The sequence below is a fragment of the Chelonoidis abingdonii genome, chromosome 10 (assembly GCF_003597395.2).
Source record: "Chelonoidis abingdonii isolate Lonesome George chromosome 10, CheloAbing_2.0, whole genome shotgun sequence".
NCBI classification, from domain to species: Eukaryota; Metazoa; Chordata; order Testudines; family Testudinidae; genus Chelonoidis; species Chelonoidis abingdonii.
In genome coordinates, this window is record NC_133778.1 from 59595141 (window position 1) to 59612229 (window position 17089).

Sequence of the window (17089 nt, forward strand, 5' to 3'; positions counted from 1 at the left end):
TAGGGTTACTCCTCTCATTTTCTAGGAGTACAGAAATCGATTTAAAGAGCCGTGTAGTGTGGACGGGTGCAGCGTTAAATCGATTTAATGCTGTTAAAATCGATTTAACGGCGTAGTGTAGACCAGGCCTGAGATCCACTGTCCTTCCACTTTGAACCTCAGTAGAGGAGAAAGTCAGGACCATAACTTTTAATGGATGGTGTCATCACTTCCATGGGAATAGAATCATCATCATAATTGCATTATTTATTATGTGCACTGAAGTAGTGCCCAGAGGCCCAAATCAGGAGAATAAGGGTCCCAGTGTCGTAGGTGCAATATAAATATAGAAAGAGAGTCCCTGCCCCTGCCTTGGGGAGCTTGGATATTAAATGAAAGCTACTGGGTTACCTACAGCAGTCTTAGCCTCTCCAGACTAATGTACCCCTTTCCAGAATCTGATTTATCTTACATACACCAACCTTCACCTCACTTAATACCTACTTGCTTACAAAATCAGACATAAAACTAGAGAAATGTCACAGCAAACTTACTGAAAAGTTGCTTACTTTCTCATTTTTACTGTGTAATTATAAAATAAACTGATTGGAATATAAATTTTATAGTTACCTTTTATTGTATAAGTATATAGAGCAGTATAAACAAGTCTTTGTATAACATTTTAGTTTGCACTGACTTTGCTAATGTTTTTTATGTAGCATTTTGTAAAAGTAGGCAGTAGCATTTTGTAAAAGTAGGCAGATATCTAGATGAGTTGATGTACCCCTGCAAGACCTCTGCGTACTCTCAAGGGTACGCATACTCATTCTTATGACCTAGAGCTTCCACGTACCATTAGAGGATTGTTCGTTACAGTTATTTTTCTAATATTTTTGTCAACTCTGATTTTAAAGATTTCAAACTATAGTGCTTCACCAATTCTTTTGGGTGACTGTTTCACAGTTCATCAGATTTCACCAGTAAGAAATTCTTCCAGTCATTCACCTTTTTTTACATTCATGTCATGGATCGTTTTTGAACCAATGAGCTAGAAATGAAAGCTTGTGTATCACATTATCAGTCACTTGAGATAATTTCATTAATATCCAATTCAGATATTTTGTAAATGGCCTATTCTAAACCATCTAATTTGACAGCAGCTGAGCTAATTCAAACATTTCATTACATCTCATTTGCAGTTATGGTGCAGTCACAATTTAGTTCCAATTAACAGCATGCCAAAGTACAAATGACACCTTAACAAAATAATTATTTTTTAGTTCTTCTAAAATAATGAATTAAGATTAAAATGTATTCAGTAGAACTCAAATCAAAGAGTTCATTGCAGCTCCCATTGTATTAGATAATTCTCATGGAGTTTTCTTCACATTCAGTAGGAGTTTGTTTGCTTATTCCAAAGTAGAATTTGATATGAGCTCTTTAATTTATTCCAGATTATTCCCACAGTTATCTCGTAGTCGACTTTTCTGGGTCATCTTCTAAATTTCAGCTACCTTTTCTGTTAGTTACAGTTCATTTGTCTGACCTTTCAAATCACACAGAAACCACCCTGAGCACCATCCACAATGGAAAAAGCATTTTGAGGCATTCATTTTAATCTTTTTTTTTCCCCCATTCCACTGACCAATTTAAAGATGTTTAGTGCTACAATGTGAGATCAGGAATATATATTCTTTTTCAAGGAATGTCCCTGTGGATGCTCCACTTTAGGAGAATCTGCTCCCTTGTGCTTGTAATTGGAGAATTTCAGTAACGGTGCCTGGTTGGGTCACACAGGCACTGTTCCCATCTTGCGCCGCTTCTGGCAGTTACATGGTGCTGTGCGACCAATCTCCCTTCAGTTCCTTCTCTACTGCCATTGGCTTGAAATAGAGCAATGGGCAGCACCTCTCAGTATTATCTTTAGCTTAACTTTTATCTTTTGAGTATTAGTTTTTAGAACCTAGTTAATTAGTTAAATAGTTAACTACCCTACCTCTTTCTTACCTGTGCCAATACTGGAGTTCATCGGGGCCTACCTCAACTCTCTGGCTACAGCCTCTTGGCCCAGTCACAGATTTACCTCTCTAGTCAACCTAATCACTATAATGCAAGCCAGCCCACAGACATCGGCCAGGATCTGCCTCCAACTGTTAGGCCATATGTCAGCAACGGCATTTGTACTTAAGAAATTGAGTCTCTCTCAGTGAGCTTGATCAGAGTACACCTCATAACAATCACAGCATTCCACTGCAAAGTGATCAAGTTCTCGATCTTCGCCCACCCAACCACTAAACGCTTTCTCAAGGGTCTTCACAACATTTACCCCAAAATACAAGCCCCTACTCCATTATGGGAACTCAATCTGGTGCTGTGATGCCTTACTGAGTGTCCTTTTGAGCCATTAGCATCATGCTCACTTCTCCACCTCTTGATGAAGGTGGCCTTGCTCATCACTATCACCTCCACCCAACAAGTTGAAGAAGTGGGGTCTTCATGGCACACCCTCCATACACAATATTTTTCAAAAACAAAGTGACCCTAAGACTACGTCCCAAATTATTATCTGAAGTAGTTTCCTCATTCCATTTGAATCAACCCACCTATCTCCCATCGTTCTACCCCAAGCTCTTTGGGAATAAATAAGAAGCAATGCTTCATACCCTGGATGTCCACAGTGCTCTAGCATTTTACACTGAGAGGACAAAGTCTTTCAGAAAGTCACTATAGTTATTTCTTTCCATCACGGAACTATCTAACTAACTGTCTAACATCTTATCCTAACAAAAGTTGTCTAAATGAATATCCAGCTGCACTGACGTATGTTATCACCTTCAACAGTTACAATCCCCATTAGGGACTGCACACACATGCACTCTCTGCCTTGATAGCCTTCCTCAACAATGTGCCCATTGTGGACAACTGCAAAGCCACAACCTGGGCTTTAGCTTATACATTCACACACCATTATGCCACAGAGCAGCACTCGAGATCAGATGATCTATTTTGGCTTATGGTTTTCTCAACTACGACTGCTCTCCGACGGTCCTCCATTCCACCAAGTGGCACCACTCTACAATCACCTAAAGTTGAGCACCCATAGGGACACTCCTGGAAGAACCTCAGTTACTGCATAGGGTAATTAACCTTCTCTTACTCAGGCACTTTTTAGGTATGCAGATGCTAGAATCTCAAAGAGTGAATCTGTGATATGTCATGTTCAAGTGGTTTTGTATATTTGAATCATTTCATTACTCTCTGTTGCAACTTTTTGGTAAGAATACTTAGCCTTATTTCCAAATGACACTGAATCTACTCTAATTATTTCTGTTATAAGCATTGATCTTTTTAATATGTAAAATTCATATAGTGTTAAAGAAGCAAATGTCAGTGATTTCAGGAAAAACAGCTTTCAAAAAAGATTGCATTAAAACTACAGCAACAACATTTGAAAATTATACATGTATTTAAAACAAATAAAAATACCATCAAATGTTGAAAATAAGGAAATGCACAGAAAAGTTAGTCTAAACATTTTTTTAACCAACTCCTTACCCCATCAAAGTTTCTTCCATATAAGTTAATTTTAAACCTCTATTTGATTCATCCACACAATTTTTTATGAGGATTTACAATAGTGGTGTCTTTAGTGTCGGTTCATGGATTTAGTTGCACCTCAGAAATCATGAATCCAAGGGTGAAGAGCTAAGCAAACATACACTTCTGGTGTGAAGGGGACGCCTTGGTGGCAGGGGTTGGAGAGTGAGCCCACTGTTACTCTGCAACAGCAGCTCCTGTCCTGTGGGGCTGGGTCCAGCTTCCTACTGTGAGCATTGTGACTTGGTTCACAGAGTTGCAGCACCACTCAGGTTTGGCCTGGCCACCCTTCCGTGATTATGGAGGGGTGGCCAGGGCAAATCTGAGTGAGTGGTATTACGAACTGGCAGCCAGGCCAATCCTGAGTGGCACTTCACAACCCTTTCTACACACACACACACGCACACACACACACACACACACACACACACACACACACACACGTACGTTCTCCGTGATTAGGGTTGAGGTGCTGGGGCTGAGGTGCTCTGCCCCCTCAACCGTTTAGTGTAGTGCACCCATTGACTTGTGAGACTGTATCTGCCCTTGATTTACAGTCTTAAACTCATGTGCACATAGATTTTAGTCAAGGAAAATAATGTTAAGTATGACCCTTGCCATTTTAGAATTTTTAAGTCAATGCAGTTGTTGTGGGTTGCACTAGCTAATGATCTGCCCCACTTTTGGCTCTTTTCATTTTTAAAAAAAGACCAAAAATTTTAATCAACCTAATATTACTTCAAATGACTGAGTATGTTCAAAGAACATTTAGGCATTGTGGTAAGCCACATAAACTGGGCCAAATTTTAGTTTAATTGAAAAGTGTCTAAATCTATTGGCTCCATTAGGAATGCATGAGTATAACTGGGAGTGGATTTTTTTTTCCTAATATGAGTAAAAAATGTACTGACTTTCCTGGAGTTGTGTCCATTTACAGCAGGGTTAAAACTGGCGTTGTGAGACTAAACCTCACCCACACGATCAAACTTCCTCTCATCTCACTCTAATTGCACACATTGGGGCAAACTTATTCCTAGCATAATTGCATTGGTTTACATTGTCTTGAAATGGGGAGGAGATTGGTCCATTGTACTAGAGAGCTAACTTCTAATCAGATTTCCTATGAAAATGAAATTGTTCTGAGGGGAATTATTACTCTGATCTGAAACTAAGTTTGTACCGTATAGAATATCACTTTGTGGTATTCAGTCAAACATTTCAATAGCACATAGTACTAGTAATACTTAAGATAATGATATAGCACTTTCCTTTTCAAAAACCGGACATTTACCTATCTACCAGAAACCTAATATGAATAGTACAAATATGTTAACTCAGTTCAGTACGTTACTCATGGTGAGGGTACTAGGTGGGTGAGAGTTAAATGCCTTCCAATGGATGTTTCCCAGAGAAATATCCTGAAATGTAGAATAAGAAATGAACAAACATCACTACCTTAAGATAGTGGGGAGTCTTTGTTTCTTTTCTTGTTTATATTTCTTCCCTTCTTTATTCCCAGCTCCATCTTTCAGATTTCTACCTTTTTCCTCATTTCTCTTGGCATTCCTCCTTGCTTCTATTTTCTTTTTCTGCCATGTTTTTCCATTTTCAACATCATCCTGTTTTTATCCCTTGTCATCTTCTTTGCTGCCCTACTCCTTCTCCTCTGCTCCGCATCATGTTTCCTCTCCAACAGCAGTGGAGGAGGGACAGAAGAGTGAAGCACCAGCCCCAGACTACCTTAGAATGGAGCTCTATGCTGGTTTTCCAAAGAAGAGATTTTCTATTAATTTAAGATTTATATTGTTTGAATATGAGTATCACACCAAAAGAGAGGCATTATTCCCATACCAATTGAATATAATGAGTGCATTTCTTTACACTCCCCTTCCCCATTTCCTATTGTAATACTTCTGCACAGTAATGACTGGTGGTATATTACAGTCACACCAGAAAAAAATCATTAGAAAAAATTGAATGTGGTAGAAACAGTTGTCTTGAGAGATATTTAAACCCTATGTTTATATTCAGCCTTTCAGAATTCAGTATAGCAAAAGAAAGTTAGATGAACTTTCAATGTAATTTTAGTAAGAAAAGCATGTCATAATTTCTTTAAATACTATAGCAACTCTGCTTCACTTATATTAATGCTTTCAATTTTCCCCCTCAAAAAATCATTTAATCCTAACTTTATTCTTGGTTAAAATGTCTATTTACTGTAATATTCAGGGATATGGTTTTTTTAGGTAACTCAAGACTTCTGAATAAGGGAGGATGAATTAAGATGTAAATATTGAATTTCAATATTTAGGAAGCTAGGATACCAATTTGCTTTGGAGGTATGGTTAGAGAAGCCATAGTATAAGGTAACAAATAAGTCTGGTAATGCATGTCAGCCTAAGATCTAGTGACATTGACATTTCAGTTAACGACCCATCTAAAACAGAATACCAGAATAAAAACATTTCAGGGAAATTATGATTTACTATTTGTCTCACATTTTATTTTCTTCCATGGGTGGTTTGCGTAGTCCAACTTCTCATACCAGATTAGAAAGATTTTATTTTTTTCAGTCTAGAATCCTCCTGCATATAAATTGTTCTATGACATTTCTCTTTTGTGCATTGCCTGCATTTCTTTGTTTATAACTTGTATATACTGTAAAGTAATTGTGTAAACATAATAAACCATGTTGCCTATAAGCATGTTTTTTGTCAAATATATAATTATTTATAGAGCAAAGAAGCTATTTTGTCCAGCTCTATTTCTTAAACATCCTTTGTATTACTATAGCAGAACTGTTGTTGCCATGGTTAAGGCAGCATTCTGTTTTGAACTTAAAACAGTAGTTAAACCCGTAAAACACAATATACCTGGCCTAAAGTTTCAAAAGATAATCTGTTGAGTAAAACCTGTATTTTCTGCCTCAGGAGACGGGGAGCGAGAGAGAGGGGAGAGGGGGAGGGGAAGAAGGAGTGTTGAAGAGAATTGGTTAATTTTAGTTCCCAAATTCTAGTTGTAAAAAGGGCCAAACATTTCATCTTCTGAGTTTGCATGACTTTTCTCGCTGTCATAACACAATCTTTTTGTGCCACAGTTAGCCAATGAAGGACAAGATTTATGATGAACAGGGTACTCTATACCATACCTGCTGATTTGTCAGAGATCAGAAGCTTCATTAAATTGTTCATCAAGCTTAGGAGCTTTTGACCTTTGTGATGCAAGAGCTACTAATGTTGAAGAGCTTGTTCGTGATCATATAGTTCAGCAAATTCAGGATCTGCAAAATCATTCACTACTTTGACAAGTATCAGGAGCATTGTGAAAGTGCCTGTTGGCTCATAAGCAGATAGTGCTTTTCACGTAAGGAACCATTCTGTTGGAGATCATTATTTAATATACTACAAGTCACAACTGAATCTTTATGTGCAATTATTAGCTAATGGAGACCATGAACAAGTTTAGTTTTTAAAAAGAAAAGTGAAAAGTTCCTTTTTTGCAACATTTTGACTTACTCTGCTTTTCAACACCTTAGGAGGCACTGAAATCCTGCCTGTTGTCTTGTTCCCCCAGTAATACGCACAGCATCCCAAACTCAGGCCTAGTATGGTAGAGGAAAAGAGATTTTACTAGTCCAGCAGCATTATTGTTGCATTGTAGAGGAAGATCTTCAAGAAAGTAATGTCTGTTTTCCAAAATAAAATATTATTTGCAAAAGTCTCTGTTCTTTAAAGTAGAGCTCTTGAATTGGCTGAATAATTTCATAAAGATTTTCTTGTTTTGTTCCAGACCCAGTTGGTCACTTTGACAGAAATCTTATTCTTTGTGAAAGTAGTCATTGCTGTGTGAGACAGTTTTCTTAACTTAAATTAGCACTAAGTTATGTGTGTTTTAAGGGTATGTACATAACATACTTAAAACACAAACCCACAGCTACAAGGAAATAAAAAGTGAAGGTACCTAACATTACATTCCTTTTACTCATCCACCCAGAGATGTACTTTCTCCACTAGAACAAGTGTCATGCACCAGACAATGCACAATATCTTCAATTCTGTGTCAGTAGGGAAGCCAGGTTCTAGCACCCTTTCAAAAAACACAAGTGAGTATGATTTTTCAAGAACAGTTCAGAATGGTTAGTGGAGGGAAAGTCTGGTCTTTTTGTGATGGTGGTGGTGAATTTGAAGAAGTTGTGTGCTGTCACATGCCTTAATTTTACATTTCCTTGTTTTTGTGGTTTTGTGTTATATAAGTTGTTTATGCAGTTTAACTCATACAAAATAATGTGGGTTTTTTTGTATTATATATGTTGCAGTACATGGTTTTCAACTAATTGTTAATTAGAGCAATACTAGATAATTTTGAACAGACTTATTTTCTCTGAAGCCTTTAAGAAAATAAAAACTTTACCCAAGTTCTTATTTTAGTTTTGATAGCTTAAACATTTTTTCTGGCCTTAATCCTTGAAGTCCAGGGAGGGAAGGAGAGTGGGAGTGGGGAGGGGAGGAAAGACACTCCATCACTTAGCTCTCATCAAGAAGACATTCTTTGTGCTGTACCTGTGGACCACTGTCTGAGTCAGATAACCTTGTTGTTAATATCCATTCAATACCTTTAGTTGAGGCAGGTGAGCAGAAGTCTAGGTTGGACTGCAATATATATATATATTTGCAAGATTTACTCTTTGTTGGAAAATGAATGAGCTAGTATGACTTACAAGTTCTATTATTTTAATCAAACTGTTCCTCAAATGAAGTACTCTGAAATTCTTGTTCAGATGTGTGTGCCTCATATCAGTAAGTCTACTAAAATTCTACTCTTTATTATATATTTTAATGTACAATCCATTATACTTCCAGATCCATTTGAAGCTTTCATCATTTTTTCCATTCGTCACGAGATCAGAAAGATTGATCTTCACAAGCGAGACTATAGTCTCTTAGTTCCTGGTTTAAGAAACACAATAGCACTTGATTTTCATTTCAATCAGAGCTTACTGTACTGGACAGATGTGGTGGAAGATAAAATTTACCGAGGCAAGCTTTCTGAAACTGGAGGTATGATTTTAACTTTTGACTTATTTTAGTAGGTCCTTAAAAATAAAGTGCCAGCCAAAGTAATGCAGTCACAAAACATCAAACTTGTCAGATTCTGGCCAAGCTATTAGTATTACTCCTCTCGGAGTGATTGTTTTAGGTTATCTCCAAACTCAGGCAGGAGTCACTGGTTTTGTTATTTCAGTTTACAACTTGAATACTATCTTTAGAACTGTAAAGGCTAGAGACTTAGTTTTTAATGTGATACTTTAGATTCTGGTGCACAATATTATAGCTTTTTTTCCCCTTAACAAATGGAGAAATATGAGGCCTTTAACAAGGTGACCCAACCACAGTATACGTGGCCTGGAGCACAACATAATCTCACAATGTATATAGAAATACTTACATAAAAATGTTTTCTAGGTTGATGTACACCTATGCATTTTTTCACTGAAGACCTAGCAAACAAAATCACAAATTATTTAAAGATTCAATATGTTCAGAAACTTGATTTTAAATTTCCCTTCATTTCTTATTCCTGGAATGACCAAAAATGTATTTTGTACATAAGCATATACTCTCTCACTACTTGTGAGAAAAGAAAAATAACTAATGAAGATAAATATCATCATGTCAGATTAGCTATTATGTGGTCTCTCACTGAAAAATAAGCAATAAGACTCATTAAATGGAGAGAGTCTTAACTATAGCCTCAGAAAAGTGATATACAGTTTTGCATATTTTAATTATTTTTGTTTAGCTGGCAGTGTGATCATGCATTTATCACGTTTTAAGTGTTGTATCTCTGTTCTAACTCTTTTATATGTTTGCAACCTTTTGATCTTTGTTAGGTGTGAGTGCCATTGAAGTCGTTGTGCAACATGGCCTGGCCACTCCTGAGGGTCTTACAGTAGATTGGATTGCAGGAAACATATACTGGATAGACAGCAATTTGGATCAGATTGAAGTAGCAAAATTAGATGGCACTTTAAGAACAACATTAATAGCAGGTGCTATGGAGCATCCCAGGGCTATTGCCTTAGATCCTAGATATGGGTAAATATACAATAGTTCTTTTTTCACGATTGCTTATAAAAACACTTTGAGGAATAAGCTTGAAATGTATGAATGTGTATTGGTTTGTTTGGAGTGAGCGCTTACATTTAACTTACCTTTAACAATGCTTGAAGAACTAAATTTTTTGGTCCAGTGAACCAGGGCATCAGGAGATGTTGCAGTCATTCTAGTCTTGGCTTTTTTATTGACTCACTGTGTGGCTATGGGCAAGTAATTTAACCTCTCTGTTTGTTTCTTCATCTCTAAAATAGGGATAATAATGTTTACCAGCCTTTGTAAATAGCTTGTAGATCTGCAGATGAAGAGTACTATATGAGTTCCAAACATTATTATTTAATAGTAATCCAAAGCAAAATATTTACTAGTTAAACTGTTTAATTCATTTATTTTACCCAGTAGCATACAGAATTAATTGCATTTCTGATGGCTGTTTAGATGCATATTTAATAATATAAAGCAAACTGTTCAATTAAAGGTAGTCCTAAAATCATATGTCAAAGAAACAGTATATTCTTCTATTCCACATAATACTATATGTGATTTGTAGGTCTTTATTTTTTTTTTTAACAGTAGTGTATCTGTCCTGATAATATGGCAAAAATGGTCTAATGTTACAGTACACTACAACCAAGTCAAGTAAGGGTAATATTAAACAAATATATTTATATTTCTCAATTTTTTGTTAGTTTGTACTATTTAAAGTTTAAATGAAATTCATGAATACATGTGATATCCACTAAGAATTTAGCTTAATGGAATCTCTCGTCCTGATTGTCCTTGAATGCAGCTTGAAACAGGGAATAATTTAATTGGTATTAATGAAGTTAAATCAGTGTAAAACTGGTGAAAGTGAGAGGAAAATGAAGTGCCATACCTGCAATCCATAAATCAATTTTCAGCCAGCTGTTGAATGACACAAGACTCACGTCTGGAAATATGTTTGTTTACTACATAAAATATTTTAAAAATCCTTTGAGTTAGACCATTTTATTGAGATAAATGAAAAATAATGATCCAGACATAGAACATTGTTAGATCAATACTGGACAGAGTTTGATTTATTAAAATATTTTTGGAAGCCAAGATGTAATGTCTAAAAGCCAACTGGCCACAAAGACAAGGCCATTGTCTTTATACATAACAGCCTTTTTCCACTGATGATAAATTTAAAAAATGGGTATAAAGAGTAGGGTAAGTTAGAAAGAATTTGCAGACAATAATATTTTCTTAAAAAGCAATAGTGTACATATTCCTTCTGGTAAGAGTGGGAAAAAAAACCTTTGAGAACACAAAGCATTATCTGCCCCTTCTATTCTAAAGAACTTTTGAATAACAAAATGACAGATGATTCAAATCAAAGATTTGTTTGTATTGCTGCTAAATATTTAGTTCTAATTCTTCTTTGTAAGCATACACTGTGACAATCCTTATAAAAATTCTTGAACCAAATCTCTAGATGTTATCAGCCACAGAATATGCTCAGGGAAGACTGTAACTATCCAAATATCTGGTGAGCTGCAAATATAGCCAAGTAAGCATCATCCAAAAAAGTTAGATATGCAGAAAACAGCTTTACATTCCTTAAAATGTGGCTCCAACTAGAAGAAAAGCAATCTTAGTTCTTTTGATAATTTGATTTTGAGTCCTTCCTCCTTATCTATTTTATGGTTAATTTCTAACATCAAACATTTTGAAAAAGATATTGAAAAGCTGCTTGGGGGAAAAAAAGGATGATTTTCAAAGAAGAGTGCACATGTGGGCTTATACTTAACTTACCAGATGTACATGCAAAACTGGCTAACAAGGGCATAATGGGGTTCAAGGTAGCTGTGTGGGAGGGAAAACAGACTCAGCAGAGTTACTGTGTCCCCTCCTCCCATAGCTGGATAGTAGGAGGGCTGGAAGGAGGTATTGATTGGGCAGAGCGAAGGTTCTCCCTTGCTGCCACAAGCTGATTTAGCTGCACTGGGTGTAGATCCAGCACAGTTTACTTCCTTCCCACAGCATGGAGGAAACTGTGAGGGAGTTAGTTCCCCCCTGGGCTGTTCCTGAGGCTGTGCAACAATGCCCTGCCACCTTATTCAGGGCTTATGTCAGTGCCATGTTTGAGTCCTAAGTATATGAGCATATTTACAGCTAGTTAGTTGTACACAATGAATATTTATGCACTGGTTTCAATTGTATATTCACAGATGCACGCAAGCAATTGTGCAGGCCTGAAATCTAGATCATAATGTCTAGATTTGATTCAATCCTTAATAAGTGTACACAATATGGAAGACTTCAACTTAAACTCCACTAACACTGTACATTTAAATATTAGTGTTTTTATCCACTTATATTTAAATCTTGTATTAGATTTTGTTGAGATGGTAAACTTTTAAAAGCTTTCTGAAATCTTTTAATTTTTACCTCTGGTGAAATGTACTTCACCAAAAATTGGAATTTGTTAATTTTATTTAAGCATGATCACTTATCAAATAACACAGCTTGTTCCAAATCTAACTGTGAATAAGTGCATTCATTTATAAAATACATATTTAAAACATTTAACATTCTCTGGGAAATGCATAATAATTGTAAGGCATATTCTTGAATAGCTTTACACAGCAGTATATGTATTCAGATTGCTCGTATTAAAGTGACTAAATAGACTTATTGAGAAAGCAGTGCAAAGAAGCACTCTGAATGGGCTCCAGATCAGAGAAATAACTCTTACCAAAGCCAATCAGAGAAACAGGTGTGTGAGTTTGGTGAGGGAATGCATATTCGTTTTAAAATGGACACAGCTTGGGGAAATTGGCATGTGGAATTATTCTGAACTTTTAAAAAAATATTACAGGCCCATTTCTAGCCTATTTAATTTAAAGCATCCCTAGGCAACTTTAAATTACGTCCAAAATATCTTTAAGGTCAGGAGCAAGAAGGCTGTAGTTGGCAGCAGAAGCTTTTAATACCTGTGAAATGGCATATCCCTTTTATAGCCAATCAGTGTTTACAGTGAGTGATTTAAGTAGATTGTCTTAAAAATTACCTTTTGGACTGCACAACTCCTGAGCACAGAATCTAGAGAACCCCAAAATATGTCCTCAATCTGGTACAGCTACAGATATCCCATTATGGCTTAACTCTCTGTATAGGAAGAGAAGAAAGGAATATCCAGAAGGAAGCATTTAGACATGGAAGTCTAGGCAAACCAAAAAGGGGGGATATGCACAGAATAAAAAAAACAACATATGGAAACATGGATAAGCCACTACATTTTCAAACCCCTCCTGCTACAAATGGGCTACGGATCGGCTCAGCTCCTACAGAGTCAGTAACATCACAGAGAGCCAATAATTGCTCATAATTCCAGCATCCAAAAAATAGACACAACATTTCTGGACTAGGTTTTCTGTTACACATAGGGCTTATGCAGAGTACTCGATGGAGTGGTGCACTATGAAGAGTGTATTGGCGCTCATTTGAAATGACCTGCACAGCTCACTTGTCGCTTTGCTTTTCATTCGTAATATACCCATCCCAATCTCCTGGTAATAAAACCTTCATGCCATGTGAAATCATAATTATACAATTATGCATATTAGACCTTTAAAAACTGATCATATATATGATCTATTTTAAAATGTCTAATATGCATTTTATATATGTATATAGACATATATGTATAAAGTTGCGGTGATACACATTCATACAAAATATTATTAAAACGTTGTTTCATTTTAGAACCTATTTGGATATTTTTAGGCTATAAATCAATTACCTTATTTTCGAGACAGTGGAAGTAATTTGCATCTGATTATGTACACAGAATAGATAATAGTGGCTTTTTTAGAATAATAATATCTATACTTTAATGGTCTGTAGCTCATTTGCTTAATTATAGATCCACTAGAGTCTAATGAATGTAGATACCCTTGACTCAATATGCGGTTATGGCTTCTTACAAGCAGTTTTGGTATATCATTTCTGTGTCTATACAGTGGTTTCTCAGTTTGTTGTTAATTGACCTATCTGAGCTTAAAGTGGGTGTTTCACATGAAGTGAATGTTGTCTTGCTATTAAATATTAAGGGGGAAAGTGTAATGAATTCCTCGGAAGACATATTTATAACACAAAGTAATTGCTTTAAAGGTTATAAGATTTTGAGCAGCATAGGGAGTCAGCATACAACAAATCTTTTTTTAGTGCAACGCAGAAGGCCCTACTAACAATATGTACAAACTTTTGTTTTAGTGTTTTGTTTTTATTTTTTTGAGAATAAATATTTTTCTAATATGTGACTCTGTTTATCATACTGAAGTCCAGATCCTTCAAGGCTTCCTCAAATGAGCAGGCCTTATGCATTTAATTACTTTATAAAAATCATTAGAGTTGCATAAAGTCAGGAGAAAGTACTGTGCTAATATAGTCTGTCCTTCAGAACAACACAAGGCATTGATGGTAATGGTATTGCTACGTGAATAAAGTTAAAGAGAATTGAATTGTGGAACATGAGTCAAATTTTCCTCTTGAGTTACACCTTGTGCAATCCCATGATTACAAATAGAGTTCCATAACTTGTGAATTGGGGAGTATTTGGCCCATTATATTGATTTTATATAAAAAGCAATTTCAATTATTATGTTTGGAAAAAATAAGGTCCTTCAGGGATATTTTTGAGGCAGTCTTTGCCTCACTAACTAGGTCATAATCTCAATCTTAGTAGAAATGGATTTTGCACAAGGCAAATGTCCCATCTGTGGATTTCTTTGCTACTTTTATAGCGCAGATTTGTTAACTAAGCATATACAGTTTCTTTTACCAGCAGAAACTGACTTACTGAGGTATCTTCTGATTAAAGTGTGTATTATTTTTTCCCCTTTTAAGTGTTACATTTTAGAATGATTTCAGAATGTATATAGGTAAACGATTAAGTTATAATTACTGTGTGTGTCATTGTGCACAGGTACTACGTGAAAAAACCATTTCATAATCTGTGTTCTAAAGGCTGTAACTATCAACCACTGTTTTTTTATTTTTTCTTTTTGAATGTAGTTTTTAAAAATTCTCATTGTTACGTTATCTAAACCAGGGGCTGCAGAATACCATTTAAATTATGGGGTATCATAAGCATAAATTCCAAATTCTGAACCTTAGCGTCCAAAATGTGGGTGCCTAGCATGAAACCTCCAAGCTAAATTACCAGCTTGGATCTGATATCGCTGCCACCAGCCAAAAATTCCAGTGTTTTGGCTCACTCTGGTCTCCCCAAACCTTCCCTGTGGGACCCCAAGACTCAGAGGCCCTGAGTCTCACACCAAAGGGAAAACAACTTCCTCCCCTTGTCTCCTCTTTATCTCATCCCCAGCTCCCCCTCCTGGTTATCCTGGCGAACTTACTTAAACTCCTTGAATGCAAAACAAGAGGCATTTATCCCCCCCTTCTTCCCCTGAGACTGCACAGATTCACCCTCGTAAATCTCACAAAAAGAGGATTTCCTTCCCTTCGTTCCTTAGCTACCAGAGAAAACTCAAACAGGTTTAAAAAAAAGCTTTATATAAAAAGAAGAAAACAACATAAACATAGTCTCTGTATCAGGTTGAAAATACACAGGGCTATTGCTTATAAGAAAATATATGAATACACAACCTTATTTAAAAAGAAAATACAATTTAACATTCCAGCAACTACACACATGTTAAATACAAAGCAATATAAAAACCATATTGTCTTATTGGTCCTCTGGTTAGGTGTTTGGTTCCCTTCGTTAACCCTTTACAGGTAAAAGAAACATTAACCCTTAACTATCTGTTTATGACATGGGGGCATAGATTCCTCCCCCCCCGACTCTCCTCGTCCCCTCTGAGGTGACCCCCCTCTAGTTCATGAGCCCTTACACACTTCCAAATTTGAGTGAGTGGTGATGTGGCCTGGCACAAACTTCCGTGGTGCTGCAACCCCAACCAGCTTGCAATACCACTCACTCAAATTTGGCCTGGCCAAAATGTGGTCGTGCCATGGTCTGAGTGACCCCCAGGCTCCAATGACTGTAGTCTAAACTTTCTTCTGTTCAGTACTCTCTATTACTGCTTCCTTTATCATTATATATGTATAAAATCAAGTGTCTGCAAAACGCTTTACATATATGAGATGTTCTATGTCCCGTAGAACTTTATCATCTAAATGATTTTTCAATCTAAGTGTGAGATCCTGACCTCCAATTAGACTGCTTAAAACTCCCTAATTTGGAATATGGGAATGAAATTCTTCGTTCATGCAGAGCTGATGTAGCCAGCTCTACAACATTCCCTCTCAGTTCTCCCAGAATAATATACCTACTGGGCAAAGATAGACTAGAGCAATTCCTGGGTGATGTAACAGAAGCCCTGGGGGTCAAAACTGCTCTGAGGATGCCTTAACTAACGTCACTGGCTAAACTAGTCTCCAACACCCATACATTTCAGGGGAGCACAATGATGGAATAGATCTCTAGTGTAGCTGAGGATCACATCCTAACTGCACATAATGACAGTCTGTAAGCATAGGCGTCAACTTCTCCTAGCGCCAATGGGTGCTTGACCCCCCTGACCCAGCTCTGCCCTGCCTCGTCGCCATTCCAACCCCTTCCCCAAAGTCCCCACCCCAACTCTTCCCTCTCCCTGCCCCATGGGACTCTTTCCCCAAATCTCCGCCCCAGCCACGCCTCTTCCCCACTTCCCCTGAGTGCGCCACATTCCTGCTCCTCTCCCCTACCTCCCACAGCTTGGAAGGAGAAGCTGGGATGCAGCACACTCAGGGGAGGAGGCGGAGACAGAGTGGAGGTGAGCTGGGGCAGGGCGAGGAGCTTGGCTGCCACCAAATTTTCCCCTGGGTGCTCCAGTGCCTATGTCTGTAAGCAGTGTAGTTGTAGCTGTGTCAGTCCCAGGATATTAGAGAGACAAAGTGGGTGAGGACATACCTTTTATTGGACCAGCTTCTGTTGGTGAGAGAGACAAACTTTTGAGCCATACAAAGCTCTTCTTCAGCTCTGGGAAAGGTACTCTCAACAAAATGCAAGATGGAATAGATTATTTGGAGTAAGAAGTTAGCACGTATTGTAAGGGACCATTCAAGGTTGAGTGGCCCATTAACATCTCTGCAGTCATAGGATAAAAAGAGAGGGATAGTGGGTTACAGATTGTGTAATGAGTCATAACTCCAGTGTCTCTCTTCAGTCCATGATTTTTTACTATATAAGATGGTTACTCACCTTTGTAGCTGTTGTTCTTCGAGATCTGTTGCTCATATCCATTCCAATTAGGTGTGCGCACGCTGCGTGCACGTTCATCGGAAGATTTTTACCCTAGCAACACTCGGTGGGTCGGCTGGGTCACTCCCTAGAGTGGCGCTGCCATGGCACCGGATATATATCC

The 17089-nt window shown here is 37.3% G+C and overlaps 1 protein-coding gene across 1 annotated transcript in view; it reads left to right on the forward strand.

Moving 5' to 3' along the window:
- The window catches only part of LRP1B (LDL receptor related protein 1B), a 1355016-nt gene that overhangs the window by 885968 nt on the left and 451959 nt on the right, over positions 1–17089 (forward strand). Inside the window, 2 exon segments of the mRNA XM_075069829.1 lie at positions 8436–8633; positions 9467–9671. Of these exon segments, the coding sequence (XP_074925930.1) occupies positions 8436–8633; positions 9467–9671 (403 nt within the window).